This window comes from Gossypium hirsutum, chromosome A12 (assembly GCF_007990345.1).
Source record: "Gossypium hirsutum isolate 1008001.06 chromosome A12, Gossypium_hirsutum_v2.1, whole genome shotgun sequence".
In the NCBI taxonomy this organism is placed as follows: Eukaryota; Viridiplantae; Streptophyta; class Magnoliopsida; order Malvales; family Malvaceae; genus Gossypium; species Gossypium hirsutum.
The window spans coordinates 108362820-108381181 of NC_053435.1; the positions used below are offsets into that span (position 1 = coordinate 108362820).

General features: G+C 33.7%; 2 protein-coding genes across 4 annotated transcripts; both read right to left on the reverse strand.

Moving 5' to 3' along the window:
- Nucleotides 1–612: 612 nt before the first annotated feature.
- On the reverse strand, nucleotides 613–7337 carry LOC121211241 (CRM-domain containing factor CFM3, chloroplastic/mitochondrial). The gene is made up of 10 exons (XM_041083808.1): nucleotides 6376–7337; nucleotides 5052–5505; nucleotides 4833–4963; nucleotides 4258–4602; nucleotides 3691–3847; nucleotides 3320–3612; nucleotides 3171–3230; nucleotides 1509–1592; nucleotides 1064–1340; nucleotides 613–896 (listed from the first exon to the last, which is right to left on the reverse strand). The coding sequence occupies exons 1-9, from the start codon at nucleotides 7198–7200 to the stop codon at nucleotides 1122–1124; spliced, it is 2568 nt and encodes an 855-aa protein (XP_040939742.1). The 5' UTR covers nucleotides 7201–7337; the 3' UTR covers nucleotides 613–896; nucleotides 1064–1121.
- A 792-nt stretch (nucleotides 7338–8129) lies between these two features.
- Nucleotides 8130–16938, reverse strand: LOC107931020 (synaptotagmin-5). 3 transcript variants are annotated; one of them, XM_016862794.2, is made up of 15 exons: nucleotides 16781–16938; nucleotides 16375–16578; nucleotides 15188–15262; nucleotides 15004–15111; nucleotides 14667–14699; nucleotides 14465–14554; nucleotides 14207–14332; nucleotides 13646–13789; nucleotides 13126–13542; nucleotides 12050–12184; nucleotides 11169–11387; nucleotides 10801–11073; nucleotides 9707–9841; nucleotides 9093–9395; nucleotides 8130–8693 (listed from the first exon to the last, which is right to left on the reverse strand). In XM_016862794.2, exons 2-15 carry the CDS (start codon nucleotides 16564–16566, stop codon nucleotides 8472–8474), a joined length of 2472 nt encoding a protein of 823 aa, XP_016718283.2. In that variant the 5' UTR covers nucleotides 16567–16578; nucleotides 16781–16938; the 3' UTR covers nucleotides 8130–8471. The 3 variants fall into 3 exon arrangements, with proteins under 3 accessions (XP_016718283.2, XP_016718282.2, XP_040939743.1); XM_016862793.2 differs by having other exon boundaries at nucleotides 16674–16882; XM_041083809.1 differs by having other exon boundaries at nucleotides 16375–16888.
- Nucleotides 16939–18362: the final 1424 nt, after the last annotated feature.

Genomic DNA, 18362 nt, shown 5'->3' on the forward strand with positions numbered 1-18362 from the left:
AAACTTCAGTTTATTTTCCTGTAAGCATGTATGAGGTAAATGAGATTGTTAAATTTGGCTTTTCCTAAACCTTACATTTTTCTTATATTTGAAATTATGTTATTTTGAATTTACCTTTAAGAATTAGTTTTTTTTAATAAATTTTTTGAGTTTAAAAATATTTCATTAAAATTTTCGCTTACATGGCTGACATGATTTGAGTACCTCCATAGGCATAAGGCCATTCAAGAACAATATCTTAGTTCCTTTTAAATTGCACTATTATTATTATTTTTTCTTTTGAGGTGGTTTCTTTAATTATTGCAGTTACTTGAGGATCAAATTATGGTTGCTTGGAATGGTTAAACGTATAATCTGTAGCATTCAACACATTCATTATTGGTAATATACTACATGATTCCAAGCAAAATATACAGTAATTATGCTACAATGCATGTACTCCTATGATAGGCTACACCATATTCATGCATTTATTGTGTATATGCTAGTTAAGGTTCAATACAATTATATACTTCAAAGGTATAAAAATATACATTTCAAAATTCATAATAAGTATTTAAACTCGAAAATTTAAAAAAAAAAAACATCAGACACATCATTACATCTAAAAAATAATCAACATTTACATGTATTTTTATTAAACAAGTTACGCTAATTTTTGAAATTCAAGTTCTCAAATGTACCCCAACCTTAATTGAGAAACGAAATACATTACAAAAATGGTATGGCACAACTACCCAGATTGAACCACCTTGTTTCACATACTCAAAGCATCAAAATCTTTGATGGTAGTCCATGACACTTGATACATGTAAGCCCTTCCCCAATTCAGCCATGATGTATAAAATACTCGCTGGTAAAAATATGCGCATGTCACGGCCTGAGACTTCACATACCTAACATTATCAGGAAAAGGAAAATATTATGATTTTATGGCTTCTGGAATGCACAGCAGAAAACAAAAAAGCCAAAACAAGAATATTATAGGGGACTTTGAGATGATAAGCTTTCTCATCAGCCAAATGGAATTTCATAGTCCCTAAAGAAGCAATATAATGATTACCTCAAGGGGCTATGGCGAACATGAGAAACTGTTAACTCCAAAATTTTCAGAAACTTGATCAACGATGGCTGCGTAAATTGGAGTTTTTAATGTTTGATTGTAAAGATTCTTCATCTTCCCACTCACTGTTGTCAGCCTCATCTTCATCGTCTTCATCAACAAATTCGCTATCACCTTCATCATGGTCGTCAACGAATTCGCTATCATCTTCATAGTCATCAAACTCATTTTTGTATTCATCATCAGTGTCAGATGCTATGTTTTCTTCATCCTCACTCTGCAAACGAGCATTTGACAAAGTTAAAAAAGAAACATTTCCCCCCAACATTAACAAGATATTTCAAATAACCACACTGAAGGCTTCTAACTGAAAACCATCCCCCACTCAAGAAGTTATACATGCAACAAATATCAACAAGAATACTAAGAACATATAGTAACTCACTTCGGTGAGTTCTGAGACGGGATCAAACTGGCCATGCTCGCCTGAGCCCCTATTATTATCATCATCACCATCTTCCGAAGCACCCTACAAAATCAACAATAATTTCTCCAGTTTACTTCAAGCATACCAGGACAGAAAATAAGAACAACAATGTACTCAGCAAGACCATTGCAGGGCTTTTTTACGAAAATAATATAAAATAATTAATTAATTGTTGAAATAGGATGAGAAAAAAATTAATTACCGAAATAAACATTTGCTACAGTAACCAGCCGGTTCCGCCTAACCAACCGGTGGCACCACCCCCACTCCCCCCAATCATTGCGGCATGATTAGTTTTTTTTTTTTAAAGAATTTTTTTAGGTACCATTACTGTATCAGGCAGCACCAATAATATTTTTTTAGTCGGTAAATTAATAGGTTTAGCTTTTTTGGTTAGAAGGTTAAATGTTTGTTAATTTATCAACTAAAAAAAATATTTTATTGGTGCCACTTGACACAGTGACGGCACCAATTTTTTTTTTTTTTAAACTTATCATGCCGCAATGATTGGGGGGAAGTGGGGGTGGTGCCGCCGGTTGGTAAGGCGATACCGGTGGGTTACTGTAGCGGATGCTTATTTCCTTAAATAATTCTTTTCCTAACCTATTTTGATAATTAATTAATTAATTTATATTATCTGGGTAAAAAGCCCCATTGCATACTCTCTCATTAAATAGGTATTACTGAAGGAAACGTACAGAAATCTACATGGCATACCAGTAACCATAAATAATGTAGCATTATGAGTAGATTATCAATCAATTTATTACTTCAGAAAGCGCTACCCTATGTTGGCTCAATTCTGTGATCCACCTAACAACATTACCATGAACGACAATGCCTTTCTAAATCTTCGATCTTGATTGGTTTAAGTCAAAGCCTTGAATTTTTCTTAACTATTTACAGCTCACCTCTTTTGCAATAGGAAAATAATCTAGTATCCTTTAGTGTTCTTTCATTATTATTACTTATTTTCATGTAAAGCTTAAAAACAAGACCTATATTCTCTTGCAGTAGAGAACCCCTTAAAAAAGGCATGAAAATTGTATCTTAAATTAGTTCAGCCAACATTTAAAACTCATGTCTTCTACTATGAAGAATTACCTGCTTATACCAACCTTTTTTTAAGGATAGCTTAAATATTTAGGCTATATCTTAAGACTTTGCACCATTTGAAAATTGAAATTCAAGGTTTGCATGTAATAAAGATCCTAAATCATTACAGTAGTATGTTAATATCTTATAGCTTAGCAAAAGCGTTGAACTAGTTCAGCATTTTATCTTCGTAACTTTCTCTTATCTCCAATAATGAAATTAGAATCTCATAGTCAGAAGAGGTTTGACTATGAGAGGCAGAACTCTTGAAACAGAAACCAGAATAACGGGAAAACAGGAGAACAAGACATCTAAATTATGAGTAACCTCAGCGTATAATAAAGTGCAACTAACATTTATACAACCAGTTTGGTTTCAACTATTATAAAAATGACTTAGGCCCGACGAAAGTTCATATACAAAGGTGAGTCACGCAAGAAATGGAAGTCCATACCAGTTGCTATATATATATAGCATAGAAATAGAGTTTCAAAAGTGACTGTATATAGGAAAAAGAACACTTACAATTTCCTTTTTCATTTGCTCAATGGTATTCTCCAATTTAGAAATATGCTGACTTAGAGCCTACAAATAGTATGATGTAAGACATAAAAAGCAATATGGAACAATTGTTATGAAGCATAACGATAATATCAGAATGTAAGAGATCAAACCTCATGGCGTTGCATTGCAACTGAGCGCTTCAATGCCTTTGCCTTTGTTAGAAGGTTTCTTGGCCTTATGCTAATGGGTCGACGGTAATTTTTTCCACGATAGTAGATAAGAGCATATCCTTTGGGGACCCTTTCTATTGCCACCAGTATCCCACCACTTTCATACTCCAATAACCTTGCTGAATCTTCAACAAATGCAAGGACCTTTTGTTTGGATATTAGCTTCACAAGTTCTCGGTGCTTCCAATGCAGATGCATATTTTCAATGACACCATCGAAAACACCACGAACACCTAGTATATTATTATACAAACCGTCAGCATTTTAATTCTAGATTCAAATTTCAATCACCAAATGAAAAGATCACACACCAAGAGGTAAGTACGGTTTCATTCTTAAACCAACTCTGCGAAACATAACCCGTTCCTCATCAGTGATTGTTTCTTGGTCATAATCAGGAGCAGCAGGGATCATGGAGGCTTCTATTTTAGCTAGTAGTCTCTCTGCTCTAAGCTTTTTGGCTTGGGCCTGTTTGCATATTCAAGCATGCAATAAATGCCAATAACCAAATAAATAAAATATCTAAAATCATATTGTGAACTGGTAGCAGGTACAAACATGGAAAAGTTTATATCATACAGCAACTACCTAGATGCACTAAACAGGAAACTGATGGATGACCTTCAAAAATAAATAGCAAACTAAGGACCAAAAATAGCAGCCTGTTTCAGATCTTCAGAAAAGTAAATAAATCAAGCATATTTGACAGACGAGATAATAGCAGTAGCCTTTCCAAGAAGCTAGACATGCTTATACAAAGAAGCTTGTATGGTAATTTTCCAATGGTTACTAACAATAAACTAGTAACAGATTCAAAATTGCATATTCTTTTGTGAGATTTTTCATTTCAACCAACAGGGTATAGATATTACACTTACAATAGCTAACTTATGTTCCACGCGTTTTATGAGTTTAGCATGCTTAGCTTTGGAAGCTTCTTCAATCATCTTTTCACGTTCTTCAGCAGATATATCTCTTCCCCAGCGGGCTTGAGCCTCATAAAACTCAGCCAAAGTACCAGCTGGTGCCTGTCCTTTGTCTTCACCTGATTGAGCTGGCTCAACTGCTTTGATCCGGAGTTTCTCTTCAGCATCTTGTATCTGTTTTGTCAAATCTTGTCTTTCTGCCAGAGCAGCTGCAACATTTGTTGGAAGGAAATCTTTTCCGCGGTATATAACAATAAAATACTTGTTTCTAAGCAGCAAGACACCTCCAGTTAAGTTCTGCAAAATTGTTAGTACGCATGAGAAGTATATTCTTCCGTCTCTTTTGAAAGTGCAGCATATCTTAAATGATGAAGAGTCCAAAGAAAGACAAAAAAAATGTCATAAACCAGTAAAAAAGATCACTTCAGTATGAGTCAGGAATATGAATATGCAATTGCAATGAGGCCGAAGAATATTATCATGCAAAACACAAGATACCAAAGCCTATAAGTTGTAAAAGAACATACCTTTAGCTCCTCAGCCATAAGCTTGTTATTTGTATTCTGAATACCTCGTTTTACAGCAATCTTTGCAACGAGGCTTTTCTCCCAAAGTTTAATTATTGCTGCTGCCAATCCCTGGTGGTTTCTATTCCTCCCTAGAAGAATATTTAAATAGTGAAACTCTGTATAATGTCACCAACAGAAAAGGTAAAGTAAGAGAGCATGGAGAAAAGGTGAACATACCTAGGGCAAAATGACAAGGAAGTGATTTAGCAATTTTCCGTAAATTTGTCATCTCTGAATTCGTCAGCCGTGGTCTCATTCCAGCAGGAAGAAGCCTGAAAGGTGTTTTATAACCAGGTATCTTTGGAGGAAGTAAATCAGCATCAACTGGAAGTATTCCTGTACCCCACCACTCAACAAATCGAGGTCCTAGACCATCTAGTAGGCTGTTATACTCAGCTTCCTCCTCAGTCATGCTTTCACTACGTTCTGGCTTCACCACAACTTTATCAGATTTTTCTGAAGTTGAAGCTGAGCCTGTTTCACTTTCTCTTTTGCCAGCAGAAGAAACATCTGGGATAAAAAGAGCTTCTCCTTCTCCGGATTGGGATTTAGAAGGACCTTCGTAGTTACTCCCACGATAGACCACCATAACACTTCCAGATCTCCATATAACTAACCCTCCTGTACGACGCTGACCATCAATTCAAGCCGTGAATATTTCATGTTGTAATAAGTGCTCAGAAGTTAGAAACAGACACCAGATTAAAGCACAGAAGCAAGGAATTATAGAATTTGGCTACACACATCCTAGTTACTTCAAAACCTACCCAAAAAAACAAACAATCCGATCTACCACTCAACTTAAAACTAAATGGCCTGTTACTTATATGGCAAGCTCCTTATTTATGTCCAACAAGCAATTCATATGTCCATGAAACATTTGATCTATCCATTTCAAATGAAAAACTAAATCAATACTACATCATTATCATCATTCACCATGTAAAAACAAAAACCAAAAGTCTTAAATGCTTAATGTATCAACCAATCTATATCTACTCCATAGAAATCAAAATCTTATTACAACTATATTGCTTCCATGATAAGATCATTCAAATTTTCTTTTAGAAAGCAAAATTCTTAGATATAAACTTAACCCCAAGGCTAAAAAACGATCCTTAAGTCAGACATTTATGCATGAATAACAAAAACTCGAACCAATAACATAATCTCGAACTACATTACTCGGACTCTTCATTTTTCATGCATAACCAAAAATTCTTAGATATAAACTTAACCCCAAGGCTAAAAGATGATCCTTAAGTCATAGCCATGCATGACTATGTTGCTCGGTCTCTTCATTTTTCATGCAGTACTTGTGTCTGAGATTCGTATCCGAAATATCGGGATATTGGGATATGACCTCCTTCAAATACATACAAAAACTAATCATATCCATGTCGGATATATACCCGTATCCGACGCTCACAACCGAGTCCAAATAACACCGGCAAAAACAAAAAACTCTTTAACATTTCTCTTGACAAGAGCAAAAACCAACCTCAACAATCTCATGAGCAGTCCTCATATCGACGGCGAGAAATTCATGAAACTTAAGCCTAACTAGCTCCTCCTTTCTCCACTTATCATGAATCTTTTCAAGAACCACCTTCGTAATCCCCGCCTTGGGTACATTGATTCTTTCCCTTAAATGCATCCCCATCCTCCTCAACCTCCTAAGCTCCTCATCCTCAATTGTCAGCTCAGCCAATGTTGGCGCCTTGACTGTCCTCTTTTTTAGTAGACCTCCCTCCTTCACCACCACCTCCACCACCGCCTCCTCTCGCTCCCACGGCAGCACAGCTTCTTCTTTTTCTTTCTCTATCAGCCTCGTATCAGGCCGAACCCATTCTCTCTTCAACAAATCACCTAACCTCTCTTCTCCAGTCACCGGCGTCGAATTATAATCGTCAGTTCCGTCATCTTCTTCGTCTTCGTCATCTGATCCTAACCCTAAGTTCCGTAACCTGAGAACAATTCTGTCTATAGCGCTTTGCCCTTTATTGAGATACCGAGTTTCAGAGTCCACCTTACCGTTACCGTCCGATTGGATGACTTTTTCAGAAGGAGAAGACCAAGCTTGAAGGGAAGAAGAACAAGAACAAGAGGCGCCGGTGGATAGGCGATGATACCACGGGTGAGAATAGCGGTTCGAAATGGAACCCGGATTAATTCCGGAGCGGAGAGAAGAGGAAGCAGTGAGGAAACGAAATGAAGGCTTTGGAAGTGAGAAGAAAAGGTTGAGAGAAGAAGAATAGGAATTGGATGAGAAAGGGAGTGGGGTTCTGAGGGGCATTTCCGTCAATCTTGTTGTAGTAATGGCCATTACTCTCTTTTTCTTTTTTGTTATTGAGGATTTGCTGCCATTGTTGTAGCTTTGGTTAAGTGACAGTGAACTGAGGGAGAAGAGATAAGATCTTTTATTTTGGATTTTAAAAGAGAAAAAATTGATATTTTTGGTAATGGATATGGCTGATTTTATTATTGGGCTTTTATCCTTTTTTGCTACTGAATTTTAAAAAGGGATAATTTCATTTTAATGCCCCCAAATTATGGTTTAATTCATAAACTAGTCCCTAAACTATAAAACAATTCAGTTGAATCTTCAAATTAAAGTATCATTTCAATCGAATTATTTTATCAGTTTAACTTCATATTCTTACTGTAAATGCTAATCTAATTTTGGTACCTATAATTTTTTATAATTTTTTAAATGATGACATGGCACAATCTCATAATGCCACGTCATTTAATTTTTATATTTGCTATGTTTAGGGCTAAAAGTTATGTTAACACTATGACTATTAAGACAGACTATTAAATACTAATATATTAAAAATAAGGTTAAAATACCATAAGTCCATGTACTCTTCACAAATTTAAAATTTAATCCCTATAATTTTATCTTTAAAAATTTAATCTCCCTACTTTTTAAATTTTAAAATTTAGATCCAATTGTTAATACTGGTAAATCTTTTTTAATTAAATTGAATCTGAATTTTAAAATCTGAAAATTAAAAAGACTAAATTCCTAAAAATAAAAATACCAAGACTAAATTCTAAATTTATAAAAATTGCATCAACTTAAAACATATTTTAATCTAAAAATAGTTAGGAATGTAATTACATCTTAAATAGTATAAACTTAATCCTTTCCATTATGTAACCTCTAATATACCAGACATTTTGCAGGTTATAATATGAATAAAATTAAAATTGTGAAAATAATAATTTTCACAAGTCAACATTTCATTCTTATCAAACCACGTTAACACTTAATTTTCAATATATCAAATAATTTTTATAATACAAATTCAATGCTGATAAATTTAATACTTAATTTTTCAACATTTAACTTATTTCGACCTGTAAACTAACCAAATATAAATACAAATACATGACCTTATCTACCATTTTAGATTTGAACCGACTTGAACTAGCAGTAACCCTTAACGCAATCCATGTTATTTGCTTGCAGGCTACTCTATGAAGATTATTATGTTGAGTTTGGTGAACATGATGTTATCAGTAAGCAAAAGCTATATCGGTGGAACGGTAATCGTAACGTGTAATATCGGAATATGGTAAAGATTGGCTTCAACTTCCAAACGAATTTCTACTGAGAGAAGGCGATGAGTTCAACATCTCTTGACCGAGCTCCTTTATCTTGTTCAGTAGAAGCATCTGCTCGGTTTCGAGCTGTACCATGTATTCGTCTTGTATATCTTGAAGAGCTTCGAGTTCACTGAGTGGAGTTGAAATCCCTTCGAGGTTGCCATTATCGATTAAAGATTGAAGCTTGATCATCATTTGTTTCATCTGTACAGAACTCGCATCCAACAAAATATGTCAGGGTTCGATTTGTTCGGTCTATTCACGTGATCGATGGGTAAAAGTACTACAGAGGTCATTGTACTAAAAGTCGAATTGTATTTTATCTATTTTTCTTAAAAAATAAACAAATTAGTCCATGTATATTAGATTCAAGAGCAAATTGTTCCCTCTATTAAAAAGTTCATCCATTCCTACTATTAAAAATAACATGGCTGACAGAATAATAGTAGAAATTGATGAAAATTTTAACTGAAAGAACCAATTACTCTTTGATTTAATACACGAGAACTAATTTACTCATTCTTTAATAAATGGGATAAAATTCTGACTCCTTGGTACTTTTATTGTGATCAATGATGATCAAGATAAACAAGATGTTTTCACCTGGCTCGATATTTGATGAGCTTTTGTCAAGGATGTATCAGGGTTGACACTCGGTTTTTTCTCTAGTTCCGGAACTTTTCTCGTAACTTGAACGTGAATCTCTCCCCTTTTGACCCCTTGAAGCGGTATCCACTTGTCAGCCATCTGGTTTGGAGGCAATCCCTGATATTCTACAACACAATCACCTATGCTCGATGTCGGTAGCACCGCGTTGTGGTCTTTCACGTGCAACTCTAAAGAACTGCCATTGTCGGGGAATTCCAATGTTTGATGCCACTTAGGATTTAATGTTTTGTACATAACCTGCAGGGGCAATCCATGGAACCATCAAACACTATTGCCACTGTCACTGCAAATATTTATTTTCGTGAAGGATGAAAGATCGTGTAGCTATTATTGACCGCCAAAAGCAGGGGCGAAGGGAGAGGGGTGCAGGCAGTGGCCTTGACCCCCAAAAGATGAAAAATTGTTTGTATAGTCCCTTTAGTTTTTAGAAATCACAAATTAATATAATAGAAAAATTATACTTTGACCTCCCAAAAAATAAAATTCACTTGAAACACATACCAGCATAGATATATTGCAATTATTTCAAAATTATGTTGTCTCAATACCTTTGTTCGTCTCTTCAAGTTTCCATATTGCACCCTAACATATGGATCACTTGTCCCCCTTAGATCAGCAGCTACGAGATCTTTTGCTTCGATAAGCACAAGTTCAATCCAACCATTGCCAGAATATGAAGAACCCTTGAGGAAAAAACGAACACGTATCAGCTTAGATGCACTTCAGATCGAAGATCATCAATTAGTATGCATTACATCATAAAGGCCATGCAGGTAGGTTTAGAAGTGCTACCCAACTTGCTTGTGCACATGACCTTATTTACTAAAAGCATTTACAAATATGTTGCATATGTTCGTAGTTTTCTTTCTCTGAATCAAATGATTCAGCCTGAAGTTAAATGTCTTTTATATATACATGTAGGTTTAAAAGAGCTACCCAACTCGCTTATGCACGTAACGCTATTTACTAAAAACATGTATTTCTGTGAATCAAACGAACGCCACTTTTGCATATAAACGACGTTTTATCTTTAGGCTAAATCGTTTGGTTCACACAAAGAATATTATGAAAACACGTGTACATGTTTTTAGTAGATAAAGTTAAGTGCATTAGTGAGTTGAGAGTAAAAGTATATAGAGGTTTTTGTAGTAAGAGTCGAATTGCATTTTGCTCCCTCTACTCAAAAAATGTGTAAACTAGTCTTTGTATATTAGATCAAAGAGCAAACTAGTCATTTGTTAAAAGTTTCATACATTTTTACTGTTAAAAACAAATCCTTATACCTCAACATGAAGTACACATGGCACATGTAATTGTCTAGTTATTCCTTCAATTAAACCAGTTTTCAAAAGTAAAAATGGATGAAATTTTTAACAGAAAAAACCAATTTGCTCTTTGATTTAATATACAGAGACTAATTTGCCCATTTTTTTTAGTAAAGATGGCAAAATGCAATCCAACTCTAGAAGCCTCCATGAGACTTTTGTCGTGAGCAGAGTAGCACTTTTAAACCTACCAGCATGGCCTGTGTAATATATTATTTTAATTCTTTTTCCCCATAGCTACAATTTTTTTTCTTTCCTTCGAAAGATTACAGCAATGCTCTACCACTTCATGCAAAAAAAAGAAAAAAAGAAGTTACCCTTGATCCTTCATAGTCATCGATCCGAACTGCTTCTATCTGGATCCTTAGTTCTCCTGAATTCACTTTCTCAAGAGGGATCCACACATCCCTCGGTGACCCTTCTACCAATCCCTCAAGACTTATATGCGCACTGCCAATGCTGTCATCTCCAAAGACCTCTTCAGTGTAGCATTTTATCTTCAGATATTCGCCATCTCCTATTTCATCAAACTCGAAACTCTGTTCCCATTTCGGATTAGAAGAATGTGCAGTCTTTGTTTTCTGAAGAACCTGAAAAGAATTAATAGTAAAGATCAACGGTAAGCATAATTAATTCCGGTATACTAATGTGTAATACTACACTCACAACCTCAACTCCATCGTACCTTTCCATATTGCAATTTAACATATGGATTACACTTTCCACTTTTGTCTTTCGTAATAAGATCCTTCCCTTCCACAACTTTTACAATAATTCTCCTTCCAGTTCTTGAAAGGAAATTTGATGACCCGTTCAGTGACGATTGTGAGCTAACACGGAGGTTGTTGAAGCTAAGAGAACCATCGGAAAATTGCCATTCTTTTATCACAAGCTTCACTGCCAACTGCTCAGCACATATGAATTTCGATAGTTCAATATTCTACTGAAGAAATTTATATACACATACATTACACATGAAAGGCTAATAAATATTCATTCACCATTAAATCCAAAAACACACTGATAATTGGCAATGATTTCTTGGACCTTAAGTGCATCCAACATACCCACATTGCACAATTAATTTAGGATATAAGCAACATCTTTTTATCAAATATAACAGGTTATAATATGCCATAAGTCTATGTAGTTTTCAAAATTTTGGAATTTAGTTCCTTTACTTTTATTTTCATAAATTTAGTCCCTCTGTTTTTTTAGATTTCAAAATTCAAGCCTAGCACTGTAAAAATATTTTTGCTAAATTCAGGTTAACATTGTTAAAATATCACGCCAATAAATTTAACAAAAACATTTTACTGTGTTAACAGTTGAACCTGAATTTTGAAATCTAAAAAGTAAATGAGCTAAATTAATGAAAATAAAAGTAGAGGGACTAAATTCCAAATTTTTGAAGAGTACGGGGACTTATAACATATTTTAACTAGTATAACACATCATCATAACATTTCTTCTTATGAATTCTATACTTTTACCTTCCTATTACGGCAATCGAGAAGTAGGTTTACTGAGAGAGTAAGAAACAGAAAAAAGCACGTTGCGTCATACCTCCCCTACATTGACACCTTCAAATGGAAGAACCATTTCAACAGCTTTGCCACAAAATTCAGAATGCCTAGCTATTACACTCGAGTCTGGCCCTATAGCCCAAAAGGTTGTGGAATCATCTGTATTGTATCTCATCTGTTCAATGGACATGTAAATGGGAAATCAACTTACCAGTGCCACAAAAGATGATCAATAGCATGATACTCTGTCATATTCATAAGTTAATGCTTTATCCAAAATTGGAAGCTTGGAAACAGGAAAACCAGAGGCAAGCATAACAAAAAAATTACAGGTTATTTTCCTATATAGACCTTTTCTGCAGCTAAACTACTTATGTAACATATAAAAGCAAAGCCGGCATTATGCATGTTTAACATTAGGGTAAACTACACACAAGTTCACTAAACTATTAGTAAGTTTACGTTTTGGTCACTTAACTTCAAAAGGTTATAAAATGGTCATTATACTATTCGAAAGTTATCATTTAAGTCACTAGGCTGTTAAAAGCGTTGTTGTATGGCGTTCTTTGTTCGCACTGCCTGCATAATCAAAAACTCTCCTTCCCCTTCTCTTTTACAATTTAGTTTTTTTTTTTTTATGAAATAACTTTTAACGTCAGGAATCTGCAAACCAAAATTCAAACAACTTTCTTCTCTGACCTCCGACCTTGACTGTTAGACCAGCTTGGATCTAAAGTGTGTTCTTTTACCGCCAATGGGTACGGATTTACCGTACTGATCATCGAATTATCACTTAGAGCTTACTAGCTGAACTTTTTTTTTAAAAAAAAAACACCTTAACCCAGTGACTTAAATAAAAACTTTCAAGTTAAGTGACTTAAATGAATAATTTAGTGACCATTCTGTACCTTTAAACCAAAACATAAATTTAGTAATAGTTTAGTGACTTTGGGTGTAGTTTAAGCAAATTTTATTTCCATAGGGTCCCAAGGGTCCAATATTTATATTGCGTGCATTTCTCTTACACCATAAGAAATTTGTGCATTTCTACTTAACATCATACATCAATCTTTGGATTTGGAAATTTTGATAAGATAAGCATCAACTTTACATTACCTTAATCTCACAGCTTGCTAGATAGTCATACATCATTCTGCCAGGAGTATGCTCAAAGAGATGGAATCGAACAATTCCTGTATTATCATGTAAAATCATGTTAAATGTCGAATCCCATCGCGGACTGGAACCTGGCCTCACATTTGTTCTTCTGGTTAGTTCTCCTAACTCAACTTCAACAAATGTCTGTAGATCTTTATCGTCAGAGTGCTCTCGTAAACCATCTACACCAGAACTTGGTTGCCTTCTTGATGGGCTTCCTTTTAAGCTACTCCTCGAAAGTTTTTTTCCAGAAATGACTGTCACATAAACAATACCACCAACAGCCTTCTTCCTTAAATCTACAGCTGATAAAGAGAAACATTGTCGACGAGGTTCAACCATTGTCTTAGCTAAGGTATCAGTCAAAAGTTTAACCTGCATTACGGGAAACAAGTTTAGAATTAGCCAATTAGTAGCAAGTAAAAGTTAAAATTATTGAGATGACCTGTTGGTGATGAACAGTATCGAAGAAACATACCAACCAAGAAGAAACACCTGGCAGCTCTGTTGCTGGTAGTGATTGGCTTCCTCCACTGCCAAAGGCAATTGATATCCTAACTTCAGGAGTGGATACAAACGAGTACAGAATTGCTTTCCCATCCAGAATTGGCATCAAGAGAAGCTGCAGAACGTAAATAAGGCATAATATCAATATATCATAATCAACATGCGAAGAGTCAATACCATTTAAAACTCATCAATGGTATTGACTTTAAAACAAGGGCAGCAAGTTGGATGACAGCCTTTTTAAGCATGAGACAACAGTAAAGAAAAGTTTTTATTTTTTATCATCAAATGTTGATGGCCGTTTCTTAAGATCCATATCTGAAAGCTCTATACTTGTAACAATAATTTTATTAGAAACATAAACAGATCAAGCAGTGTTCGTAAAAGAATTTGTTAATACTCTATACCCAAAGACTTAAATAAGTAAATTTATAAATCAATCCATCAAATAGGTCAAGTTTCTAGATAGGACTTCATTAACCTATAAAAAGGAAAGAATGAAGGGATACATGGCAGAAACATTTCAACGTACATCACCCTTAATGCGAAGGCTATTTATAACAATCTTTGCAGTTCCAAAGAATGGCTTAGCCACCTTGGCAAGCAACATAATGCTGATGTCAGTTGTGTCCCAATCAAAACCCAAGTGCATAACTTGCTGTCAAAATGAACAACAGATGCTTTGGTGAAGATGTCTTTTCATATTAACCCTCTATTCCTTCATAGTAGAAAAAAATAAAGGAAAATGAAGTTGGATAATAAGTTGTAATTGAAAAACCAAAACCCAAACCTGATCACCAAAAGTTGACCAACGAGTCCCTTGAAGACCCAACCAAGGTGGAGACGAACCTAGTGAAAACTCCAGCAATTCTAACTTTTCCTACAAGAATAAAAGTCTTATTGTTGAACATATTTCTAAGATTAACATCAACCAAAAGGCTCAAACTGTTAGTTTGAACTTTTTCATCAAAGCTGAATGCAAACTCACTTACAATAAGTCTTGATTTGTTACGTTTCAAGCGTTTCTGCATGCAAGAAGATTCACTTAGTCACTTCAAAGTGGAGAATAGAGGATAGAAAGAACAACAGATGGACATTCAATTTGTCTATCAATAGAACCTTTGACAGATAAGATTTAGATGCAAACTTAAGCATTTCCCAAAGTTCATATAAACAAACATATATTTGTGTGGGTGCATCACCAGGCAATCCAATGTCCGGTATGTTAATCTAGAAGGAAGTGTCATGCAAAGATCCAACAAGTTTTGGACTAGATATGCACGCTTAAAACTGGAACTTGTAGTAAGACTAAATTCACACAATTCTCACCTCAACAATGGATTGAAACCTTAATGAAAGCTTTGGATTTATGTAGTTGGACCAAATCTCTATTAAAAGCTTGTTTAGCCACTCACAGTGCTCCAATGGTGTTTCTGCCTGTTTAAAAGTGTCAAATATTTGATTATGGTAAAACTCATATATATAAGTAGAAAATTAAAGAAAGTGTAGGTACCGAGGAACTTAGTGCAAATCGCTTCCACTTCTTATTCAAGTCTTCAACAGCCATTCGATGTTGATAATTACGATGCTGCAATGGAAGAGAGATACCTTATGTCACCATAATAAAAATTTTAAATACCAATTGCCATAACACCCTCAGCAAATGGCAAAGGGGAAATCCTACATAAAGTTTTCTTCCCCCAAACATTTAGATATTACAAAATAGTATCAAATAAAGTCCAAAGTGAAGAAAAGAAAAACATGACTAAAATGAACCACAAGGTCCATAACAACGATTAAAGTGCTTAGTTATTATTAGTATCAAATAAAAGAAACCGAGACAACCTACACCATTACCTTGGATTGAAAAATATAAATAATGCTTAGAGAATGGTTGAGCAGCTATATTGATGAAAGGGGAAACAGAAATTGGACCTACATATCGCTTTAAATCTTTTAATGCGACCCTCATAGCTAGCTGAATCTCCAAGCAAATATTAGCTAATAGGACTATGCCTAGCTAGTTCAAAATCCAACTAAAAGACAGATAAGCATACAATAGAAATTCAATAAAGCCAGTTTCCCTTTCAAAAATGAACTTCATCAGCATTCTTGTCTTAAAAGTAACAATGATATTTGACATGGTAAAGGAGAACAATAGCAATTGTGTAGTATCAAGTGCCAGAATAATGTAAAAGACCATGTTACTCCCCAATGAGAACCATTGTCTGGCTATTTGAGAACAATTTACAAATATTGAGCCAACTTGAAAGTAATTATCAAAACAGAAGCAGGTCAAAGGGGGGAACTTAAAATCCAATACATGTTCTATCAAAAAAGAACAACTAATTTATATGTAAGCCTATTTACAGTTTGGACCTAAAATGGAGCAACTTAGGAATATTTAAAGTATTTTGTAATACTTTAAGCTCTCCTCACACTGCATTTTAATGGCAGATAGAAAATCTATAATGGGAAAAAAAAGATAAAAAAGTAATGAAGAACTGTAATTTTTTGTCAAAACTTGTCAAAAAAAGTAATACAGATTCCAATAACTAAGGAATATTACACTGAAAATTGTAATTCAAAAGACAAAGTACAACAGAATCATTTATTTACTAAACAATCTCCTATCGACATTAAAGCTGTTTAGATATCCCACTAAGCATATAAAACAGATCAAAAAAGAAGAGAATTTACCTGAACAGTTACCCAAACAGCAAGAACAAGAGGAACCCAATTAGATAAAGAGAAAATCCATTTCTCCAAAGCCCATAACATCAAAACCAAAGGGATCAACAAAGGAAGATAAGGCTTCTCCATCATGACATTGTTGAAAAAGTCCATAACTCCATCAACATTAAACACGCTTCTTTTTTTTCTCCTACCCATTTCAACGAACACCTACAAGATTAAAATAAAATCTTTCAAATCTTTTTTTCCCCCTTTGAAGTTCTCTGCTTGAATTCACCAAAATCGATACTTTCAAAATTCCCCACCATTAAAATGGAGGAAACAAAGAAAAGGGGATATAAGAATAGTATTCAGTTAATTGAAATTATATTGGAAAACCCATAAAAGGAAACAAAGATCCAAAGAGACAAACTTTGGGTCTCCATTTCTTTTTTTCCTGTAAGAGAATTAAGAACCAGAGACTAGATGGAGAAGAAAAGTCAAAGTCAGTCTAAAGGGTACAATACAACTAGAAGAACCATAATGACTAAACTATAATTAATTAATATTTTTTTTCTCTTTTTGGTCTTTAATAATTAATATAATAATATCGTTAAAACTTTAAAAGAAGAGAAAAAAAAACCCAAAAGAAAGTGATAATATAATTTTTGGCCCGTGAAATTGGAAATTAGATCACTTTGGTACCTGAACTTGGCAACTAGGTCTATTTTGGTTTCCGAACTTGGATTACGTCAAGATTTGATAATGTGACCAGTGTTACTGAAATAGGATTGGACCAATCAGTTGGATTGATTGAACAAAGAACCAATCAATATAACGGTCCAAATAAAGAAGTTGAATCGATTGAATCAAAAATTGTTTGAAATTGGTAAAAATAAAAAATTTGAGAAAAAAATTAACAGCCGAACAAGTTGAACAAATTTAATTATTTTTTTATAAATTTTTTAATTATTATTGTCTAGTGGTCAAATCGGTTGAATTGGAAACCAATGGTCTAACCAATTCAACCATTGGTTTGATTATTAAAACATTGAATATAATACTCTAATATTGTATCGCATCATTTCCAGAAAATTTATATAATTTTTTAAAAATGTCAAGTGTTGATGTGGCACGATTTTAAAGTATCACATCATTAAATTTTTATATTTTTCAAGTTTAGGGACCAAAATAAATCTAATTGTCAAGTTCAAGTGTGAAGGTGAACAAAAAATTTTACAGATACAAAAATTGATCTAGTTATCAAAATCAGGGACAAATTTTATATTATCCCAAAGGGAAAATATAGTTAAGAACAGGTTTAATTAATGTAATAAGAAAGCAGATTTGGATTTTCTTTTTTTCTTTTTACCAAATTAATAAAATACCATTCAAAACCAATGGTTGAATTGTTTCTTAGGGCCCACCAAATGTTTGTCTTATTTTTTTAATACATAATTAAAACATTTTATCGAATTTGTTGAAAAAAGTTATAAATATAATTTATTTATTTAGTTATAAATTTACTGTTTTTGTTGCTCTTTTTTATTGACCTTCTAGATTTGATTAAATTTAACTTTTTTTTGTAAGGTGATTAAATTTATTTGATAGTTTTTTAATAATAATTTTACTTTTAATTTTAATTTTTTATCATATTAGTTCTTTTCAATATAATTTTTTATTTTTTAAATAAGAGAATAATACACTTCAGTGTACTCAAATTTATGTCATTCTGCACTGATAATAATACAAATACAAATCAAACTAAAACTCTATAGATAATTTTATTTGATTATTAAAAATGAGGGGAACAGTTAGAAGAAATTATTTTATCATCAAGACATCAACTACCACGAAATTGAAGTAGACCATGAAGGGAAAGGTGTGGCTTACATATATATATATTTTTTGAAAAAATAAAAAATAAAAAAAATATCTTTTTAATTACTTTAACTTTAATTTTTTAAATTTAGCCCTTATTCTTTTAAATTTAGTTAAATTATTTTTCTAATTAA